General features: G+C 53.5%; 1 protein-coding gene across 1 annotated transcript; it reads left to right on the top strand.

The window, feature by feature from the left end:
• The first annotated feature begins 7 nt into the window (after positions 1-7).
• DUOX2 (dual oxidase 2) lies at positions 8-22,731 on the top strand. Its single transcript, XM_059858053.1, has 34 exons — positions 8-80; positions 3,495-3,585; positions 4,298-4,381; positions 5,779-5,943; positions 7,188-7,375; positions 8,428-8,629; positions 9,124-9,290; positions 9,375-9,435; positions 9,556-9,652; positions 10,442-10,529; positions 10,871-10,973; positions 11,113-11,276; positions 11,703-11,869; positions 12,023-12,141; positions 12,908-13,045; positions 13,270-13,383; positions 13,990-14,192; positions 14,379-14,564; positions 14,985-15,210; positions 15,810-15,903; positions 16,093-16,268; positions 16,509-16,578; positions 17,018-17,113; positions 17,862-18,040; positions 18,852-19,082; positions 19,305-19,404; positions 19,523-19,572; positions 19,702-19,829; positions 20,038-20,191; positions 20,314-20,546; positions 20,694-20,852; positions 21,051-21,206; positions 21,306-21,434; positions 21,872-22,731. Exons 2-34 carry the CDS (start codon positions 3,522-3,524, stop codon positions 21,992-21,994), a joined length of 4,614 nt encoding a protein of 1,537 aa, XP_059714036.1. The 5' UTR covers positions 8-80; positions 3,495-3,521; the 3' UTR covers positions 21,995-22,731.
• The last annotated feature ends 403 nt before the right edge of the window (positions 22,732-23,134 follow it).

The following is a 23,134-nucleotide window of genomic DNA, read 5'->3' as shown; positions in this document are numbered from 1 at the left end:
TTATAGGGCGCGGGCCGTATGTAACCCGCCGAGCGCCCGCCCCGCCGCACTCTCGCCGCTCCGCTCCGCGCCGCTCGCAGGTGAGGCCGCCGCACCGGCACACCTGGGGGACAGCGGCCAGCGGGGACACGCGTGTCGCTGCCCCGGAGGGGGATCGGGATGGGAGGAATCGAGGACACTCGCGTGGGGGAAAGGCAGGTGGAGAGGCCGGGGGGATGCGTGTCCTGCCCGGGGGACAGGGACACCGGCTGTCCCTGCGTGTGTCTGAGGCCGTGGTGTCCGCGCTGGGAAGAATGCGTGCGGGACCGAGGCCACGCGTGTTCCTGCCCGCCCGCGGGGTCGGGGCCGCGCGCGTTCCCGCCTGCGTGGGAGCTGCTGGGTCGGGAGCGCGCCTGACCCCTCCGGCCCCGCGCACGGCCAGGGCCACGCACGCCGCTACCTGCGGGGCTGGGACTGTCACTTCTGCGGGGGACAGGGGCTGGGGTTACTCCTCCCCACATCCTGCCGTGGGGACACGCAGGAATGGGGCCGTGCCAGGGGGTGGAAGGGTCGGGCCCTGTCCCCGTGTCCCCGTGTCCCGAGGGATCCGGGTGATGTGTGAGTGAGCGCGGTGAGATGGAGCCGTGCGTGGCTTCTCCTGCAGGGCGCGGTGGAGACCCGCACATCCATCCCTGACGCTCAGGGAGAAGGCACGGGACAGAGCGTGTCCCTGAGAGGGGACAGGACACCGCGGGCACAGGCAGAGACCCATGACCTTCCTGCAGGGGACAGAGTCCCTGCCGTGCTCTGGGGGGCTGGGAACACCGCTCGTGCAGATGGTCCGGGGGGTGTGCATACCTCTAGGACACTCTGGGATCTAGGGCTGGGGACATGTTCTGAAATCCCGGGACTGACTGGGGTCTGGGGGAAGGTGACAGCCCCCAGGAGTGTGCCAGCAGCACTGGGAAGAGATAGAAATTAGCTGTGTCTCACAGGGATCATAGGGATCAGGCTCCAGGCTTTTGAAATGCCTTGGATCTGCTGTCCTCTGGGTGACCACACGGGCTCTGCCATGGAGGGGATGCTCTCTCAGGATGCTGGCGTGTTCCACAAGCCCAGGTGACCTGTGGCTCCCGGGAGAGCCCAGGGAATTCTTGGAGGCTGAAGCCTTAACATTAAGGGAGCCTAAAGTTAAATCTTTAAAATCTGCTGGGATCAGGTGGAACAGGAGATCCTTGCTCTGTGGGAAGCTGTGTTTGCACTGACATGTGTTTTTTGGAGGAGTGTAAAACTCCAGGCTCTGATAGGACACAGGGATTCTCTCTGATGGGAGGACACAAGGCTGACAAGCCTAATTTCTCTAGATGCAGAGGGAAGGAGTGAGTTTCCAAAGGTGGCACAGGGAATCTCTGGAAAAGCAGGGTCTGGAGGGCTCATCAAGTCAATACTCCTGGAAAGCTTGACAGGGCTGTGGAAATAATCCAAACTTGCCAAGCTTTCCATCAGCAAGCTGCACCAGGGGCTTCCAAGGTCAGCCTGTGAGGTGGCCACTGTGACTGTATCACATTGGCCATGATCCAGACTGGAAAACCTCCAGAGCCTTGGATTGATAAGGCAATAAGCAGATTTTAATTCCTGGGTGTAAGGAGATAAAGGGTTCATGAGAACTGTCATCTCATCTCACGGTTTGGGACAAGAGTAATTCCCACATCTGAGGAAAAGGGAGGTGTGCTCAGTGACAGAAGGAATTTTAAAACACTTGTTGTGCTGGAGCTCTATGAGAAGACCCAGGGGGAAAGGGGAGGTGATCTGCGCTGTGGCTGTGGTGATGTGCTCTGAGCCTTGGCTTTGCTCTGTGTCTCTGTGGCACCTTCAGACCTCGCTCTGGATGGGGGGGGCAGCTGCACATTTTGAGTCAGGAGGAGAAAAACCCAGCTGTGCCTCTGGGATCTCCCTTTCCACAGCACAGGAGGCCGTGTGGACCTTCAGCAACTGCTGCCCCTGCTCAGGGAAGGGGAGAGCTTTCACCAGGGAGAGCTTTCAGGCAGTCCCAGTCCCCTGTGGCCATGGGGACAGCACTCTGCCCCTCCTGCCAGAGATCACAGGCACCTCCATGTGTCACCGTGAGCCAAACTTTCCTGTTCTTTGTACAGAATGGGGCTCACAGAGCCTCTGGTTCCCACCAGCTGCACAAAATAAATCCCACATCCCCCAGACCAGCACAGGACTGTGGGGTGGAAAGGATGGAAGAGCTGTTGTGATGGTCAAGGAGCGTGGAAATGTCACTTCTTGAGACACAACTTATTTTCTAATGCAAAAAACCAAAAGTACAGGAATCTCTGGCAGAAGGACTGACCACAGGGTACATGCTCTGCTCACAGCCTGGTGATGAGTGCTTAAATTGATGAATGCAATCAATGTGAGTGCAAATGATAATATTTAAGTCTCAGACCACTTTGTTTTCCAAGCAGACAGTTCAACATGAACTCATATTTTGCAGTTTGCTCCACTGGGAGTTGTAGGTAAAAAATCCCCACTGCAATTCCTAGTAAATTAAATATAAAACCTACAGAGCTGCTGGAAATGTGTAAGCCTTTTCAAAACCAGATTTTATTTAAATTTTAATTAAAATAATGAAAAAAAATTAAAAACATCCATTTGGATGTGACAGAGTGGTGTAGGAAAAGCTGAAACCTGCATGTTGCTTCATCTCCTGGCAGCACAGCTCTTCTGAAGTAGTGCTGATCTTTGGATGCACACTGAAACAGGGACAAAGAGTCACATTTAGTGGAAAATCCTGTCTTGGAGTTGAATTCAGGTTTGGCATTTCTGTGCATGGAAAGCAGTGGTTGGTGGAATTGTACCATTTGTGACTCTAAGTCACTTCACAGCTCAGAACTGGGAGTCCCTTTCTGCCAGGTGTTGTCTGGGATTTCAGATGTTCAGTTCCCAGTGCTGAAATCTGCTCTGGATCCAGGGTTTTTGTGGAAAGTGAGGTGGTAAAGCACCATGAGAAAGGCTGGTCAGGAGGGATGGCCATCAGGTTAGCTCAGAGGGGGTCAGATTGTCCCATCTGCAGGACTCACACACTTTGGGATGTCTGACTGTGTGCTGAGGCTTTTCCATCCTGTTCACCACTGGATTTGCTTGGATGGGTCAGTGCAGGAAAAGTTTCCAGCTGAAATGAGCCTGTTTCTGTAAAGAAGGGTTTTCTGTAACAGAGCAGACAAAGCTAGATGGTGAGCTGGGACACCCCAAGGCAGGTCACTGGTGCTGCTCCAGCACAGAGGTGTTCTCAGATGCCAGGTGCCACATCCCAGGGTGATGGGGTCTCACACGACTCCTGCCAGCTTCCCAGAGCCCACATTAGCAGACACTGCTGATGGATGATGGCAGCAGTGAGGTTTTACCCAGCAGCACAAACCACAAGAAGGAGCTGAGGTTTGCTCTTTCCACATTTCCAGTCTCTGGGAAGAGCCCACCTGCAGCTCCTTCCCTCTCCTCTCCATTTGCAGGTCTCTGTTTCCAAAGACCAGTGGCAGATGGAACCTGCAGCAAGGATGCTGAGTTTGGTTGTGGCTCTGGTGGGAACGTGGACCTTGGGGAGTAAGTGTGATTTTGGGAGGGGAACCCAAGGGGAGATCCTGGGTAGTTGGTGCCCCTCAAGGGAATTTCCTCTGACCCACAGGACATCATTTCAGAGCACCCTGTTCTTGTGGAAGTGTCTCTGCCCACGGCAGGGTGAATGGAACCAGGTGGTGTTTATGGTCCCTTCCAACACAAATTCCATGATTCTGTGATGCAGTTTGTGAGGAGATAAGAAAAAATTGGAGCAAAGTGCAGGTGGAGAGACTGCCCTATGGCAGCTGAGTACACAGCTTGTTAGCTGGAGCTGGGAGTCTTTGCTAGTATTAGCAAAGTCAAAAGTAGAAGTAATAAAAATTAACATGAAGGAAACAAGGCTGATGCAAAAATGCCAAGAACTTCCTTAACTCACATGAACATTGTAGGAGTCAGAAGGAAAGAGAGGTTTCTGATCCAGTGAGAGAGAAGGAGAAAAGGAATGTCTTTTGGGATTAGACTGGTGGTGGCCACAAATTGATCTGGGGACATCAGGATCACAAGCATGAGTTTCTAATTTTAGCTATTGTCCCTCAAAAGGAGTGCAAAACTTGTCTGGAAACCTGCATAACTGGGAAGTTTTAGAAACTATATGGGGGGAAAAAAAAAATCACAGTATAAATATAATTCTCTCGTGGTGATGCTTGTTTCATGCTTTTTTTCTTGCTCCTCATGAAATGGGTCTTGTCTCTTCCAGGAGCCCAGGAGAGCATCTCCTGGGAGGTGCAGCGCTACGATGGCTGGTACAACAACCTGCTGCACCAGAGCCATGGCTCTGTGGGTGAGTGCCAGCGATGGGAAGGGTGGCTGGGGCAAGCTGAGCTGCCCCTTGGGCCTTGGGCTTTCTGACCTGAGCCTGGACCAGGCAGGTCAGCAGCCACTGCCACCTCCTGTGGCCCTCAATGGTCCCTAGATGCACCTGAGAGCCCTTTTAGGGCAGCACGAAGAGGCTAGACTGCCCATGTCTGGGCATTGCCACATTTTGCTGCTGCCCAGGCACAATCTGCTGGTCATGCTGGTGTTGGATCAGTCCCAGAGCAAAGCTGTGCCTTTGTGAGATATCTCAGAGTAGACTCAGCTCTTTTCAGCAGGTGTTTCTGTGTTGGTCAGGGATCTCAGAGCTGTAAAAAAACCATCTTTAGCCAAAATCAACACACAGTTCAACAGGGATTCAACACAAGGCAGAAGAGTTCATGGTCCAGGCATGCTTTTGATTTTCTGCCCTACAGAGAGGTGATACCATGGACTGGAAGAGGCTTTTGGGATTTCCCTGTGCCATTTGGTGAACTGTTTCCTCATGCCTACGATCAGCCCATGGGCTCAACTCTAGATGTCCCTGAGCCAAGGACCAGGACAGATCAGGCAGGATCTTATTTAAAACACTGAAGATTCTGAATCCTCATTTCTGGCAGGTTGGTCACTGCTCTGGTGACACACTGGCACAAGATGCAGTGTCAGTTGCACAGCTTGGAGTCCAAATGGCTCTCCCACAGGACATGTGTGTCACCAGCCTTTAGTAACACCAAAGCCTGACAGGAAAAACCAGCCCGGACAGACCAGGTCTTCCTCTGCTAGAGCAGACAGATCAGACTTTAACTGATGAATATGGAAATGAATATACAGAAACTAAACCACGAGCTAAGGCAGGAATTCAGGATTTCCCCCAGATCTGGGGAGCTCGAGTAAATGGAGCCCACCACGCTGGTGACAAGGCTTTTAAAATCAGTGAGAAATGACTTCCTGCCTCTGGGCTTTCCAGTTTTGGGACCAGCAAAATCAGGGTGTTTCTCTCTCATCTTCACACTTGTCTCTGGCTGTTACCTCTGCTATTCCCTATGGTGCTGGAAAACACCACACTTCTGTAGGATTACACTGCTAATATGGGACAGCTCAACATCGCTCCGGTTACCCACTGGAGCACCATCCCAGGCCTCCAGGAGGCAGCAGGGATGCACAGGGACAAGAGAAGGACAACTGGAAGAGAGGAGGACCCCTCCTGGCTTTAAGAGTACCGACTCCACTGTTGCGAGCAGTTTTGGGCGATGCCACCAAACCTTGCATGTCCCTGGCCACTTCTGGGACCTGAACACGCACCCACGGGTGCTACCATGGCCATGCCTCCCCCAGGGTGGCAGAGGGCCCATGTGAACCCTAATCGCGTGTGTTTTGGTGCTGCAGGAGCCAGGCTGCTGCGTCTCCTGCCGGCGCGCTACGCGGACGGGGTGTACCAGGCGCTGCAGGAGCCCCGCGTGCCCAACGCGCGCCGGCTGAGCGCCGCCCTGGCACGGGGACCCGCGGGGCTGCCCTCCCGCAGGAACACCACCGTGCTGGCTGTCTTCTTTGGTAAGACCTGGGGCCTCACACCCGCTGCAAAAAGGGTAGTTTGGGTGGAAAAATATCGGTTTCTCGCACAGCCGAGGCCGCGCATCGGAGCGCTCCTCGCGCAGCCCTCCGCAGCAGACCCACATGACCCATCAGACACTTGTGGATGTCACACTCCTTGGGAATTGTCGGAACCCAGGACATCCCTAAGACCCCTGCCAGGGGGCTCAGAGACCTTGGCACAGAGCCCAAGACACCTGTGACTAAGATTTTGATCCATGGAAAAAATTACCAACCTTGTATGAGGTTGGTAAGCCACAAAAGTTTATGTAGAATGATAGTTTGTCACAAGGTGGGAAAGTAGAATTTGGGGGTTTTTAGAGTGGGGGCTTGGGTTCCCAAGATGCAGGAATTTGGGGATGCTTTGCCCTTTTTTCTCCTTCTTCCTAGCCTCCATCTTCTGGGTGATGTTGGCACTTTTGGATTGGTTTAAGATAGAAGCTCACTGTCTAACACAGGTGATAGGTATTGGGATATTACTGTAAATAATGCACATGTAGTTTTTAGTATAAAAGATAACACAGCCTCTGAAGGCACTCAGTGTGCCTCAACCCGACCTGCCAGACAGACCTCGGTGGGTTGGAGAAAGAATGTTATAGATAACAGAAAATAAACAGCCTTGAAAAGCAGAACAGAAGAATCCCAACTCCTTCTTCAGTTGCCAGGCTGGGAAAAGAGACTCTGACACATCTTGGGGTCATCCTGACCCAGAGACCCCTGAGAGGATATGACTTCACCACAGCACTGTGTGGCTAGGAGAGTTCGTTTGGGTTTTTGGTGACCTTTGCCAGGTGACCCAAGTGCTGATATTTGTCATTTGGGAACTTCCTCATTTCTTTTAGCTGTGGAGTTGCCCCACGGCGAAAACACCGGGCAGAAATAAGAGCCATGCTGGGTTCAACTGCTGCAAGTTGGAGCAGTTTTTTCAGTCTCCCAGGAGCTCAGTGGGATCTTAGGTCTCCAGGCCTGGAGATGTCTGTCTCCGGGAAACCACAGAATCCCAGAATGTTTGGGTTGGAAGGGATCTCAATGGTCATCTTGTTCCAGCAGGCCAGGTTTCTTCCAGCCCTGCTCAGCCTGGCCTGGGTCACCCTTTCTGCATGTGGTGGTGCCCTCAGCCTACCCACAGCTGCCCTCCCTGGTGTCCTGCTCCAGGTGCTGGCAGCAGTGCTGGCAGCTGCTGACCACGCTTTGATGCCTGCCAGGTTTCCATGTGCTCTTGGACATCCTGGGGATAGAGAAACCCGGCTGCCCTGCTGAGTTCCTCAACATCCACATCCCCTCTGGAGACCTCGTGTTTGACCCTGCTGGCACTGGAGATGTGGTCCTGCCCTTCCAGCGCGTCCGCTGGGCAGCAGGGACAGGACAGAGCCCCAACAGCCCCCGGGAACAGGTAGGTGTGCTTGCCTCTGCTCTTTGCCTTTCATCCAAATTCTTCTCCACCCACCATCAGAGTCAGTAACACCCAAGATAATTTACAAAAATAAAAGGAGAGCGCTACTACATCCCTGAAATACTACATCCCTCTTGAGCATTTGAACCAACTAAATGAACCCAAAGTCGACTTCCAGGTTTCACTTTGAGCAATGCTAGTGATTGGCCAGGGTCAAAGCATTTCCTGAATGAAGAAAACGTAATTAGGTCAGTTAATTATTGCACGTTGTTTTAGGCACCAAATCCTATCTTTAATAAGGTAACACAAACTGCGACAAAGTGGTGGTGCTTCCCTATGAATGTGGTGCTTCCCTATGACTGAATGAATTTCAGTCATTCTGGAAAATAAATCCAGGTTTTCCCCCAGTTTCTCTGGATTTTGCTGTTCTGCTTGTGTTCCTCAGATTTCTTTCATGCTGGACATCTTCGCAGCCAAAATCACCAAAGTGAAATATCCCCCCCGAACCTTTCACGTGACAAACCTTGAAGAGACCAGTTTAGCAAGTGATGTTTTTGCCAACATTTAAAAGCTTAAAAAATCGGAAACTCCAGCATGTTTTCAGAATAAAAAATTCATTTCCATGCAAACATTTGGCAGGGGAGATGCTCAACATGCTGCCAGGACAGTGGGATTTCCAGCTGTGGGATCAAAGGGGACAGCTCTGGTGTTCCCAGTTTCCCCAGGGATGGGTTTAGTCTCCTTCCAGCCTACATAGGGACTCACAGATGTCTGCTTCTGGGCATAGTCAAAATAACTGGGGAAAAAAACAATCCCAAATGTAATTTTGAAAAGCTTGTACCTGGTCTTTTCCTCTACCTGGCACAAAATCCTGAAGTCTGTACAGAGATTGTGTATTTATTTGCTTCCTGAGAGCTCTTGTTAAAATGGGGTTAAAACAGACTGCTTTGCAAGAGCAAAAGAGGCAGACTGAGGTTTTCCAGACCTCTTTTTTTACACCTTTCCATGAAACCTTGGCCCCTGTTAATGCCTCTTTCCTGTGCCTGCCCTAGACCAACGAGATGACAGGCTGGCTGGATGGCAGCTCCATCTACGGCCCCTCACACTCCTGGAGCGATGCCCTGAGGAGCTTCCAAGGGGGGCAGCTGGCATCAGGGCCCAACAGGAGCCTCCCAAGGCAGACAGACGGGAGGGTGCCCATGTGGAAGGCACTGGATCCATCCACAGGACAGGGAGGTCCCCAAGGAATCTACGGTAATGGGGGCATCCCAATAGTTCTTCATCCCCGGTTGGGAGCAGGGGGTCCCTGGAGCTGAGCCCAGGAAAGGGGAAAGGGCAGAAGATGCAGAGGGAGGCAGGATACGTGGAACAGGAGGGCTGTGGGAGAGCAGGCAGTTTCCCAAGGGGGTGGAAGACTTGAGCCCCAGCAAGGACACACCAGGGACTCCAGAGGCCACATGCCCAGGTGGCAATCTCAGAGACCAGCTCTGATCCCAGCTGGGGAAAAGGTGAAAGGGGCTGCTGCTAAAACAAACCCACCTAACTTGCTTTGAGCTCCTCACCTGCCCAACATTTGGTCCGTGCTGGGGGCCAGGTGCTGCTCCTCACCTGCCTGGGGAGAAGGAAGGGTGAGGGGACAAGGGGACACTGGGCTGGATCCACAGGGCTGGGTGTGCTCCTCCAGCCACGGGCAAAGCTAGACCCAGCAGTGATATCCCCCCCACTGATAGTCGTGGTGGCTCTTGCAGACCTGGGGAGTGCCTGGGGGAATGAGAACCCCTTCCTGCAGGCTGAGAGCATCGCCTGGTTCCGCTACCACAACCACGTGGCCGCAGCCCTGGCCCAGAACCATCCTGCCTGGTCTGATGAGGATCTCTTCCAGCACACTCGCAAGAGGGTCATCGCCACCTTCCAGGTGAGGGCTGGGACCCCCCAGCTCGGCTGGGACTCCCAAGATCTTGCATGGTTCTGGCCCTGACCCAGCTTCCCTGTTCCCTAGAGCATTGTTCTCTATGAGTGGCTGCCGACCCTGCTGGGCACACAGGTCCCGGAGTACCAAGGTGAGGGGTGGGCAGGCAGGGGAGGGTTGGGAGCAGGGGAGGGGGACTAGGGGAGCTGGTGGGTGGGGAGGAAGAGGGAGATTGGCCCCTCTTCCCTCCAGCCTGGCTACTGCCCCACAGGTTACCAGCAGCACCTGGACCCCAGCCTCTCTCCTGAATTTGTGGCAGCTGCAGGACAATTCCTGGCCACCATGGTGCCTCCAGGAGTTTACAAGAGGTAGGAGCAGCCTGGTGGGACCATGGTGTGAGGGGAGGGGATGCCCACGCTGGGTTGGTGACTGGGAATGGTCTTTGTTGGGGAAGATGAAAGAAAGCCTCATAAATATGATTGTCTAGCAAAAGATTTTGAGAATATAGAACCTATAAGCGAAATTGAAATGAAAGCAAGCTTTGAGATACCTTAGTTACTAAACAACTAAAAAACAAGAGTATGACCAGCTAAAAGTAATCCCCTTTTAAGGAAACAATACCCTCTGCTTGCAAGCAACTACAAAAGTCAGAGCAGACCCTACTAACTTAGCAAAAAAAGTACAAAGAGTAATTTTTAAAATTTAAAATGTAACACAATTTAGTAATGTAATAATTCTTATAAACTGTGTGTAAATACTATAAAATTTATATATTGTACTAAATTGGTTAGTAAAAATTAGAATATTCAACTCAAAAAAAGATTTATTGTATTGTAATAAGAACCTCTCTCTTTTATCCTCCTTTACTCTCTCTCTTTCATCCTCTTTACCACTCTCTTCTCTCAAGCCTGCTCTGAGTTCCGACTAGCAGCTCCAAGCAGGGCCCCTGCACCCACGGCCTTTACAATAAACCACAAATTCCACAACCTAACATCAAAAATCTCTCATCTCTGTCTGTCCCAACCATACTACCCCCTGTCACGCCTACAGATGGGCTCTGTCCCTTCCCCATATCTCAGCTGAGACAGCCAAGCCCTGGCAGCTCTGGGCAGCCCTGGCTCAGGGCTTGTGGGCTCAATCCTTCTCTGCTGTTCCAGGGACACCAGGTGCAGGTTCCAGAACGTGTCTGTGTCCGGTGCTTTGTTCCCAGCAGTGAGGCTCTGCAACAGCTACTGGAGCAGAGAGGTACAGGGGAGGGAGCACAGGGGTCCTGAGGATGTAGCAGGCTGGCCAGGGGGTTTCATCCCTTGCTCTGTGTTATGGGGCTCTCCACGGGGGTCTGTAAGGGAGACTGGCTGCAGAGCATGACAGCCAGACAAGGGGTGAGGGATCCTCCTCATCCAGCATCCCCAGCCTCCAACTGTGTGAGGGTCAGACCTCGAGGCTGACCTGATGTGGAGAAAATGAGCCTGGAAGGGGTCCCTGATTCCCCTACGCCATGAGCCTGCCTGGGGGCACCAGTTGTGGGGCTACTTTCTGTCCTCCCTTGTGCAAGAGGAATCACTTGCTCTTCCCATGCCTGTCAGAGCCCTGGGCTGCAGCAGGCAGAAGACGTGGACAAGCTCCTGCTGGGGATGAGCTCACAGATAGCAGAGCGGGAGGACAACATTGTGGTGGAAGATCTCCAAGGTCTGTACTGCAGCTGTGCTGGGGGCAGGGTGGGGAGGCAGCTCCCATTGCCTCCTTCATCAGCCCCCAGCCACACTCTTCAGCCTCCTTAATGGAGGTGCAGAGAGCTACAGGACACACGAAGCATGTCCACCCACAGATTACTGGTACGGACCCCTGAAGTACTCCCGCACTGACTACGTGGCCAGCTGGATCCAGCGTGGCAGAGACTTTGGCCTGCCCACCTATAACCAAGTGCGGCAGCATTTTGGGTTGGAACCTCTCCAAAACTGGTCAAGCCTTGCCCCACACCTGGAGCCACAGGTAACAGGGCAAGGAATGTGTGTGGGCCAAAGGGTGATGGGATGTTCCAGGCAGGAACTGAATTCTGCAGCTTGATAAGAACAGGGAGATCAGTGCATGTCCTGCCCTGGCTGGTTTTCATGCCTGTAGGGGAGTAACTGTGTAATTTCATGGCATGAATAAACCATCCTGCCCCAGTGCTACACTCCTGTGCCACGGGGCACTCTGCTCCTCCTAGAGCTGAGATGCCCTGGGAGTGATGCTCAGTTGCTCAAGTTCAAGCCATGGGCTTGAGGCTGTGTGAGGCTCAGCATCCTCCCAGCCCACAGATGTGTGTGATGCTTGGGAAATGCACATTCTTTACACCTCCTAAGGCTTGCCAACACTTTCTGGTGTCCTGGCAGAATTCCCTGTGCTCACGGATGTGTGGTGGTGGTTTCTCACCAGGTCCTGCAGAAGGTTGCTGCCCTGTATGGCAACAACGTGGCTGGGCTGGAGCTGCTCCCTGGAGGCATGCTGGAGGCTGATGGCTCCCTCTTCTCTGCCATCATCCTGGAACAGTTTCTGCGCCTGCGTGACAGCGACAGGTTTTGGTTTGAAAACACCAAGAATGGGTAATGGCCTTGTCCCTTTCTGGGAGCTGCTCTGCAAACCCCAGTAACACATGAAAACTGGAGGAAAAAGCATCGTCCAGCTTCCTCTGTTCCCTCCTGATGCTGGTCAGTGACACCTGGGGCAACCATTTGTCTCCACGTCCTTTTCCTCAGGCTGTTCACAGAGGAGGAAATCAGGGAGATCCGTAACACCACCTTTCACAGTGTGCTGACTTCTGTCACCTATGCCAGACCCACAGACCTCCAGCCCCACGTGTTCATTTGGAGAGAGGGTGAGTGCACCCTGCAATGGGAGGGCACAGGGAGGGAATGGCTCCTGCAAGGCAGCAAGGAAAACAGAGCCATCCCCGTGACACAGCTGGTGAGCAAATGGCACAGGGAACACATCAGGTTTGGAGTTTCTCAAGCCTCACAGCTGCTATGACCCTAACCCAGCAAAATGGGCACAAAATGCAGGGGTTCCTTGTAAGCAAGACGTTGATGCATGGTGCAGATGTTGAAAGAGGGCTGTAGTGCAGGCAGGCATGATCCCAAGGGAAAAATGCATATTACTGTTTGGCACAATGCCTTTTCCTCTTGGACTCTTGCCACATCTTCCCATTTACTGTAAGCATTACATCTGGGCAATGTTCCAGACCTTGCAAGGTGCTTTTATTCCCTTGGTGTTCTTTCCTTGTAGTCACACCAGGAGGACTTCCTGGATTTGCAGCATCCAGATGAGCGTAGGCTCTGAGCCCCAGATTGCTGTGGCCCAGGACGCCTCTTGGTCAGCCCATCCCAACAGGAGAGGTGATGGTGCTGAACCTGCAGAGCATTTTAATCCAGTTCTGTGCTTGGTTTGCTGTGGCAGGCAAAAGCTGAACCCAAACCCAAAGGCTGTCCCCGAGATGTGGAGTTTAAATCGAGCACCCCAATTCTGCACTGCTGGGTCACTCAGCCGTGACCCCCATCAACATCTTGATGCAGAGGCTCCTGGGGGTGATGCAGGAGAGCTGGCTACGAGGGCAATGACACTCACAGCCTGTTTCCCCCTTGCAGGGGACCCGTGCCCCCAGCCCCAGCAGCTGACAGCTCAACACCTGGCCAACTGCACTCCCATGATGGTGCTGGACTACTTTGCAGGCAGTGGCGCAGGCTTCGGGATCATCATCGCTGTCCTCTGCTGCCTGCCCCTGGGTTCGTCATTCTGTTTCCTCTCCCTGTCACTCTCCTCCTCTTCCACCTCTCCACCACAGAAAGGGGCTGAGTGCCCATGGACAAAGCACCTCCCAGCAGGAGCTGCTGAGTCCCGGTCTCTGCTGAGGTGCTTGAGCGGGCAGGGTCCTTGGGCACCAGGGTGGAGACAAGAGGGGAAAGGAGCTCTGTGGTCCCTCATGCCCCCTTGTCCTTTGTGTCCCCAGTGACTCTGTTTGTTGCCTGGGTGGTTGCTGCTCTCCGCAAGAGAGATTTCCAGAAGCTGCAGAGGAAGCAGGGCAGCAGCGTGCGCAGGGAGGTGTCCGGCGAGGCCATACACGGTGAGGTGGCACTGTCAGCCCCGAGGTGGCATCTGGTGCTGCTGCTGCAGCCAGGGCACACTCTGAGGCAGGGCTGGGCTGGGGCTTGTACCCAGATGGGATGTAAGGAGGAGCTGTTTTTCCAGGAGCATAGTTAAGCAGTGGGACAGGGAGCCCAGAGAGCTTGGTCGCCCATCCTATCCAGGGCCTGACCAGATACAGCATTGAGCAGACTGACCCGTGGCTGGTCCTACTCTGGCCAGGAGGCTAGGCAAGACACCCTTACAACCTGAGCTCCTTCCAACCTGAGTCCTCCTGTGCCCCTCTAATTCCAATCCTCCCCAGACCACACCTTGCCTGAAGGAAACCTGTGCAGGGCAATTGCACCAGTAGCTCCAGGGCAGGGACAGTATCTCCTCGCTCTGCACACTGGAAAAATCCTGCCTCCCTGCTCCATAGCCTGTACTCCTCCTGTGTCCACGTCCTTGAGCTCTGCAGTTAGGAGATCATCTTTATTCTTCTGAGACCTTCCTGGTCATGAAATCACTCCCAAAATGCCTCTCAGTGAAGGAGGTTCTGAGATGAGCAGGAACCTTTCCAGCTGAGTCCTGTGCTCTCTCCCACCAGCCATGGAGTGGCATGGGCCCAAGACAGACAACTGTCCTGTCTACATTCAGCTCCAAGCTGACAAAGTGCTCAAAGTGCTGGATAGCAGAGGGTCTGTGCTCCGGAGCATCAACCTGAAAGCCCAGCCAAGAGTGGAGGTGATCCTCTCCAACAACAAAGGGAACAAAGCTCTGCTCCTGAAGAGCCCCAAGGAGTATGACCTGGTAAGTACCATGGTGCCTGGCTTAGGGCACCTTCCCCTGGACCCTCCACATTCCTCTGCACCACCCAGCTGGGGGCACTGAGAGCGCTGTAAGGCCTTGAAGGGAGGTCATGGCCTCCTGAGAACCACCATGTCCAGCAAACACCCTGGAGCTGAGCCTCTGGTGACCACAACCACTCCTTTGCAGGTGCTGCTCTTCAGTGAGGAAGCCGAGAGGAGCATCTTTGTTGGGAAGCTCAGAGACTACTTGAAGGAGAGCAGATTTGACCTGCATCTGTCTGAGATGAAGCAGCAGAGCCTGATGAAACGGGCAGTCACCCAGGAGCAGAGAAAACAAATTCTAGAGACTTTCTTCAGGCACCTGTTTGCTCAGGTGTGTAGAGGTGTAGCAAGCCCTGATGCATGGGGGAAGGTATTTCTGTATTGATTAAACAATGAACATTGGGGCTGGTGCTTTCTGGAAGAGCTGGTAAGCCACACACAAGGAAGCTGCCAATGCTTCCAGGAAATACATTTTACTTTGCTGAAGACAAAGGGAGATCCCCTACAGTGATACAAGTGTCTAAAGTGGCAAAGAGACTATGGGGTGATGTAACAGGTCTCCAGAGTGGTCAGTCACGTGGAGTGTGAAAAGTCACATTGTGTAGGAGGGACACGGAACTTCCTCCATGGTATCTGCCATGAGTTTGGTGCCAGGGAGCCACCAGTCCTTGTGCTATAGGTCAGAAAGGAAACACCAGCCTTCTGCTCTGCCATCACTCACAGCATTTCTTTTGTGGGACACAACCTGCAGGTGCTGGAAATCGACAGATCCGATGCTGGGGAGCTCAGCTTTGAATCTTCACAGAAGGCAAGGGAGTCTCTTACCTGTGAGCTGAGCAGGGCTGAGTTCGCTGAAGCCCTGGGGCTCAAAGAACACTCCATGTTCGTGGAGTCCATGTTCTCCCTGGCTGACAAAGATGGCAATGGCTACATCTCTTTTCGGGAGTTCCTGGACATCTTGGTAGTCTTCATGAAAGGTGGGAGCTGGAGCTGGTTAATCCCTCTGTCTGCTGCCCTTGGACCCGTTTCTAGGTTCTGTCAGAGCAGAAGACATGATTCACCCAGCAGGTCAACCTGTAGACACTGCTACAGGATAAAATTTCCTTCACTCAGGACAGCTTCAGCTTGGGTTATGGGGCATGACAAGGTAGCTGTGTTTTCTGGAAGATGGCTCACGAGGGGAGCTGGCTTCCACCACCACAGACATGTCAGCCCTTTCTCCTGAGGGGAGATCCCGTGCATCCTGTACTTGGGAGGTCACAGCAACTGTGTCTGATATCTGATTCTCCATAAATGACCCCTGGAACCGTGGATTCACAGGTGGAGGTGGTGAATGCCAGATTCAATCAAAACAACTCCCAGAAAAATCACCGCTCTGCAAAAGCACACTTCGAAAAATAATGCATAAGAAAGAATGTGTGTCTACACAATAGTTCACCTTACACTTGAGAAAGTCAAGTGGAAGGGTGAGGCTCCACTGCTGCAGGGTCCAGACACTCAAAACCAACCTATGAAATCATCTTTGTTGATGAAGATAGGATCTTGTTCTTACTTTGCCTCTTCCTCTCCCCACCAGGGTCCCCAGAGGAGAAGTCCAAGGTGATGTTCAGGATGTATGACATTGATGAGAATGGGTTCCTCTCCAAAGAGGAGTTTCTGAGGATGCTCAGGTACTCTTTCTCCTCTCCTAATGTTTTCACAATGTTTATAGACTCGTCTTCAGAAGCAGCTACCAGTTTCTGTGCTTCTGTGCACAAGTGCAACCAAGAGCCCATTTCTCCCATGAAACCGGTCTGGGACTCTGCTCTGTGTTATTTGAGGGACTCAGCTGGTGTTCCCATCTCGCCTCCTTGCTCCAGGTCCTTCATTGAGATCTCCAACAACTGCCTGTCAAGAGAACAGGCAGAGCAGGTGACCGAGTCCATGTTCCGGGCCTCGGGCTTTCAGGACAGGGATGAGCTGACGTGGGAGAATTTCCATTACATGCTGCGGGACCACGACAGCGAGCTTCGGCTCACCCAGCTCTGCGTCAAAGGTCAGTGGGCACCAGCCCTGGGACAGCCCAGCTCCTGCAAGGCTGGAGGCAATGGGCACCACCACTGCCTCTCAAATCCTGGCCCATCAGCATCCCCACATCAACTGCAGTAATGGGGCCTCAGCTGCTGCTTCGTGTGTGATGTTTGGGTCAGTTCAGAGCTTTTCCCCACCCACAGGAGATTCCTAAACTTGGTCTTGCACCTTCCGAATGGCTGTTTGTCCTTTTGTCTCCTCAAAGGTATCCCTGAGGTCTCCAAGCAAAATCTGCGCAACTGCGTCTCCTTCATAAGAAAGAGCGAGCCAAAAGGGTAAGCTCCCTTCCTTAGTGTCACTGTTGCTACTCCTTCTCTTCCTGCCCTGGCTCACATCCATCCTCCACCCCAAGCTTTCCAACAAATGCTCCCACCAAATGTTGGAGCTTCTGGCACGGGGGAAGGGGTGGGAAGTGCATGCTGCAGTGAGGCTGCTGTCCTCCTCCCCAGGCACAGCCAGAAGGAATTGCCTCCTGCAGAGCCCTGTTGCATCCTCTGTGTGGAGATGGGAGTCCTGCATTGCTCTTCAGATGGAGGGGTTATCTTGGAGTGAATCCAAACCATGTGCAATTGGAGTCAATGCAGGCAGGCTTGTGGAAAAGAGCTGGACATGTTCCCAGCTGAGCCTGAGATGGGAAGTGGAGAAAAGGGGAAAATTTTGGGGAGCACCTCTAGCAAATAGAACTGTGGGCTAGACATAGCTCTATTTCCACAGAACCATCTCAGAGGAGAGGAAAGACCCAAATCTGGACACTGTGAGTCGCTACATGGAGCGAAAAGGCCAAGAACTGAGGAGGAGACCAGGAAGAAAGTGAGTCCCCTCCCCATCTGTGCTTCTGGGGCTTGGGCTTATCCTGTTTGCTGTTTCTCACACCTCCGTGTCAGACTGGGTAGCCCTCTAGTCAAATGTCACTGCTCCAAGGAGGCACTCATTGGCCAAGGAGCTACAGAAAGAATCCCATCTTGGCAGGACAGTGCCATAGCTGGGTCTGGGTGATGTGCCTCTACAAAAAAAAAAAAACTCCAAACAAACTAAGTGGCCAACTCCAGAGGTTGGCATAATGGCTTTTAGAGAGGGGTCTTGTCTGACAGTTCCTGCTTGTGCTCCTCTGCTTCTTGGGCTGCTGCTGGTTCACCTGGGCAGCCTACAAAAGCTGCAGGAGAGAATTTGGTCCTCCCTGCTGTGGCAGCAGAAGTATTTCTTCAAGGAAGCAGTTCAGCTCCTGTATTGTTTGCCGTAATATCTTGGTTTGCCTTAATTGCACCAATTAAGGAAGTTCTCCTTTTGCAGATAATTTTTTGATGGTTGAATACTACTATGAAACTTACAGTTCTCACCTACAGTTTCATTTGTGAGTCACCGCCTCCACTTTTGCTACCAGCTTTTCAAGGCATTGTAGAGCAGGCTGACCTGAGATCACCCTCAGTTGGTGTGTACTCTGCAGGTCACCCCTGTCACTGATGTGCAGGAGCACTTTAAAAGGAAACCCAAACCTGGGCCCTGAGTTGTTCCTTGCCAGGGAAACCTCACGTGACATCAGCACTCCTGCATTTGCCAGGGCAAACAACTACCAGCTGCATCTGTACACGGAAGCACAACGGAAGAAGTATGAGAGGAACAGAGTGCAGCAGAAGATCCAGGAGTTCAAGCGCTTCGTTGAGAATTACCGGCGCCACATCGTCTGTGTCATCCTCTTCTCTGCCATCACTGCTGGTGTCTTTGCTGAGAGAGCCTACTGTGAGTGCCCACCCTGCCCTCCTGAGGGGGCATGGGCTTCCTGCCTCAACGCTGGTGGTTGCCTGGGGCACGATGGGCACAACTTTGGGCAGCAGTGTCAGTCCTCCCCTGGACTGAGTCCCCAAAGGTTGGAAGGGATCTCTGGAAGGGTCTGGTCCAATGCCCTCCTCAGACAAAACCCTTTTCCAAAGCTGAATGAGGCTGCTGAAGGTCTTGTCTAGAGACACTGCAAAGAGTTGCAAGGCTGGTGATTAGACCACCTTTCTGGGCCTCTGCTGGTTTTTGACCATCCTCCCCGTGGAGAATTTCAAGAATTCAGACCTGAGTTTTCTACAGTGTAACTCGTGCTCACTTCCTTCCACTTTGCATCCCAGAGAAAGACTTGCTCTGTGTGCCCATGAGATGGCTGCAGACAGCCAGCTTCCCAGACCCATCTCCTCTAGCCTGAACAAGCTCATTTCCCTCAGCCTTTCCCTTACACAGACATAGCTCTATGATGTCCTCCACCTCCCACCCCTCCCGGTGGTCTCCACTGGACTTATTCCAGTTTATGGACACCTCTTATATTGGATTCTCCAGCTGAGGCCACAGTCCCAAGGTGCAGATTCCCAGGCGGACATTCTTCTCCCTGGATCTCCAAGGACACCCTGTCATCCAGCAGTTCTGGGTCTTTGTGCCCCTTTCCTCACACAAACCCATCCCTGGTGTCCTGTTTTTGGTGGAGCCACACAGGTGGCTGTCCCCTTGCTGCAGGAAGGGTGATGGCCCTCAGCGCTGGGCACACGACACCCCCTCTGCTCTCTCTCCCCAGACTACGCCTTTGCATCCCCCAGCACTGGAATTGCACAGACCACCTTAGTGGGGATCATCATCTCCAGGGGGTCAGCTGCCTCGATCTCCTTCATGTACTCCTACATCCTGCTCACCATGTGCCGCAACCTCATCACTGTCCTGAGGGAGACCTTCCTCAATCACTACATCCCCTTCGACGCCGCCGTCGACTTCCACCGCTGGATTGCCATGGCAGCCCTGATTTTCTCAGGTGGGTGGGCTGCTGGGGCACTGCCACCCACCAGCAGAGGACCAGCCCATCATGCCATGGCAGGACCAAGCAGAAGCTTAAAGACCTTGCAGAGACATAGATGCCTTGCACTACAGAAAAGGAGTACTCCGAGGGACTCCAGGTCCCAGGGGACATCAGCAGTCTGACACATCTCCATCCACATCAAGTGATGTTTCTTTCTCTGTGTTTTTTCTCTTACAGTGCTCCACACTGCGGGTCACATAGTGAATGTCTACATCTTCTCAGTCACACCTCTCAGTGTGCTGTCCTGCCTTTTCTCCACTGTCTTTACAAATGATGGGTAGGTGGAATTTGAAGCAGAGCCCACACAGGGGTGTCCTGGGCATGGACAGAAATGAAAATGGAAACCATTAGTTCATTCTGGTCACTCCACAGTGCAATCTCTTGTCCTTTTCCAGGTCACAGCTCCCACAGAAGTATTACTGGTGGTTCTTCCAAACTATTCCAGGTAAGGACACCTAGCAGGCAGACCTCCACACCTGTGTCCAGAATGAGCAGCCCTCTCTGCAGTCCAGTCAGAGTGCCTGTGGGGCTGCCCTGTTCTCCCCCACAGGCCTCTCAACTCTTCCTTGCACAGGCATGACAGGAGTGCTGCTGCTCGTGGTCCTTGCTGTGATGTACGTGTTTGCCACACGCCACTTCCGGCGCGTCAGCTTCCAGGGCTTTTGGATCACTCACCACCTCTACATGCTGCTCTACATCCTGGTAAAGGATCTGGGCTGGAAGGGAGGGATGGTGCCCGTGCACTGCAAGCCTGTAGGTGAACTCAGCGCAGCTGATGAGATAGAGTAGCTTGGGGTAGTCCCAAGGGAGATGGTGGCCCCAGTCCTGGCTCCCCATTGCTGTTGAGCTGCCACCAAATCATCCCTGGGGTGATGTCTCACCTTGCTAAAGGGTTCTGCTCCCTGCCCAGGTCATCATCCATGGCAGCTATGCACTGATCCAGCAGCCCCGTTTCTACATGTACTTCATCATCCCAGCTCTCATCTACAGTGCAGACAAGCTGTACAGCCTGAGCAGGAAGAAGGTGGAGATCAGTGTGGTGAAAGCCGAGCTCCTGCCCTCAGGTACCACAACAGCACCAGCCCAGCCCAGGCTCCCTGCAAGAGCACCAGGGGCTGCAGTGCTGCAGGAACACCAACTCCTCAACATCTCCAACTTACTGGAGCTCCCTCCCATCTTCCCACAGGTGTCACCCACCTGCAGTTCCAGCGGCCACTGGACTTTGACTACAAGTCTGGGCAGTGGGTGCGCATCGCCTGTGTGGGCCTGGGCACCACGGAGTACCACCCCTTCACGCTGACCTCGGCCCCGCACGACGACACGCTGAGCCTGCACATTCGTGCCGTCGGGCCCTGGACCACCCGGCTCCGGGAGCTCTACTCTCCCAAGAGCCTGGCCCTCCTTGGCACGCTGCCCAAGGTGAGCCCTGCACAGCATGTCACCCACGGGGACATCTGAGCCCAAAGAGCATCTTGGCAATGCGTGGTGCCAAGTGTGAGGCACTTCTCCAGCCCTTCCAAGTCCTGGGCAAGCAGAGACTTCTGCTAACTGCTGACTCCCTTCCAGCTCTACCTGGATGGGCCCTTTGGGGAGGGCCACCAGGAGTGGAACAAGTTTGAGGTGTCGGTGTTGGTGGGAGGAGGCATCGGGGTGACTCCCTTCGCATCCATTCTCAAGGACCTGGTCTTCAAGTCATCCATAAACTCCAAGCTGCTGTGTAAGAAGGTAAGAGTGTCTGAAAGACAAGCCCTGCTGAGAAGTTGGACTCAATGATCTCAGAGATCTTTTCCAACCTCATTGATTCATGATTCTGAGATGCCTCCTGCTGCTGCTGGTTTCTTTGGGGGAAAAATCCTCTGTGGAGTCCATAGACATTCATAAGGATGCTGGCCCCACTCTGGGCCTCATTCCAATGTGCCACAGATCTACTTCATCTGGGTGACGCGCACGCAGCGGCAGTTTGAGTGGCTGACGGACATCATCCGCGAGGTGGAGGAATCAGACAAGAACGGCTTGGTCTCTGTGCACATCTACATCACACAGCTGGCCGAGAAGTTCGATCTGCGCACCACCATGCTGGTGAGCCTGGGCATCCAAGGGGGAGGATGCCAGGCCATGCCATGCCAGGCCATGCTGGGATGTGCTGGGCCATCTGACGTGCACCAATCTCTCTTTCAGTACATCTGTGAGCGGCACTTCCAGAAGGTGCTGAACAAGAGCCTGTTCACGGGGCTGCGCTCCATCACCCACTTTGGGCGCCCTCCCTTCGTGCCCTTTTTCTGCTCTCTGCAGGAGGTGCACCCTGAGGTCAGTGTCTGGCTGGGGACAAGAGGAGGTGCACCCACTGGCCATTGTGGAGGACTGGTCCCATCCTGTCCCCAAGGTCCTGGAGACCTCAGTGGCATCTGCACCAAGACCAGAGCAGAGGGGAATGAATCCTGTTTTCCCTCTGGAGCCAGGCTGAGTTTTTTGCCAGGAGTCAGCGATGCCCCATACCAGCTAAACACCTCCTGCTATTGCAGGACCCTGGCTGCAACCACTGACCTGAGCAGGGGGTGTTCCCATCCTTCCTCCATGACCGTGGCAGCTCCACAGGAATGTCACAACCTCCCCAAAAGCCTCTGCAGGCTGAGACAGGCTGCTCAGCCAGCATCCATGCCCAAAGCTGTCAGAGAGCAAGGGGGGCTGGACTGTGGGGAGAACTGGTGCTACAGTCTGACCCCTTTGGCTCCCTCCTTCCCCAGGTGAAAAAGATAGGCGTGTTCAGCTGTGGCCCGCCCGGGATGACAAAGAGTGTGGAGCAGGCTTGCCGGCAGATGAACAAGAAGGACCAGACCTACTTTGCACATCACTATGAGAATTTCTGACCCTACCCCACACTGTTCCACCCTCTGGCTGCAGCTGCAATTTTTCACCCTAGCATCGAGCAGCAATACTTCCAGCAGCCACAGTCCCAGGCTCCCACCCAGCACCCTCCCCAGGTGAAAGCCATGCACAGCTGACTGCAGGGATACTGAGACTCACACAGCAGAGACTTGTGTGCTAGTAAAGCCTTGCCATCCCAGAACTGCCCTACGTGGCCCCAGTGTGAACCCCTGAGCCCTGCTACCATCCACACATCCCTGCAGCCCCACAACCAGGGTCAGGCTGGTGTGTCCCAACTCAGAAAACCCACTGTTGGAGTTAGACCCAGCTCTGCCCCCTTAATCACAGAGGACAAAGCTTCTGCTCTGCTGGGGGGGTTCAGGGAGTGTCTCTGACCAGCTCTGGGGAGCAGCTTGGTGCCTGCACAACCTGAATTCACAGCACTTTGTTCCAACACCCATGTGGTGAACAGATGGGGGGAGGAGCCAGCAAGCTCCCTGCTATCCCTCTTTTTGAAACAGCTCTCCTCACATACTCTTCAGTGCCTGCTTGTTAACTCTCCAAGCCTTCCCTGGGTTTGCACAGGGCCTTAGTTGAGTTTGCATTGGCTTCTTCCAGCAGTGTCAATCCTTCAACCAGCAATCAGTTGTACTTGTTTAAGTAATGCCTGGCTTTGCATTGCTGCTGCTTTTGCAGGCTGTGGTTGAGCTCAAATAAAGCTGATTGAAGTCTTAAAACACTTTCTTGCCTCCTGTAGTTGGGTCTTGGTCACCTGGGGACTTGCAATACTTGTGGCATAGTGCTGGCCTTGCTCCTGACACAGAGCATTAACACCAGCCCACTGGAAAATGGGCCGAGTTGGAGAGAGTTTCTCCTGCCCTGGTGACATACATGGAGTCAGGGGTGGGGGATCACAGGCACAGCCCCACTGCTTACGTCCACCAGCCCTATTGCCTCCCAGCAAGACCTGCTGAAGGAGCAGATCAGACAAGGAGCCCAACCAGGCTGAGCTGTGGGAATAACTCCAACCCTCGGGATGCTAAACAGCCCCCTAAGAGTACAGAGAGCAAGTTTCCATTGCCCAGTAAGAACAATCTTGCAATGGCCACTGATTTTCCAGCCATGTCAATGGGGATCCCCAC

This window comes from Haemorhous mexicanus, chromosome 13, assembly GCF_027477595.1.
Source record: "Haemorhous mexicanus isolate bHaeMex1 chromosome 13, bHaeMex1.pri, whole genome shotgun sequence".
NCBI lineage: Eukaryota > Metazoa > Chordata > Aves > Passeriformes > Fringillidae > Haemorhous > Haemorhous mexicanus.
This window is presented reverse-complemented; position numbering and strand designations above follow the sequence as displayed.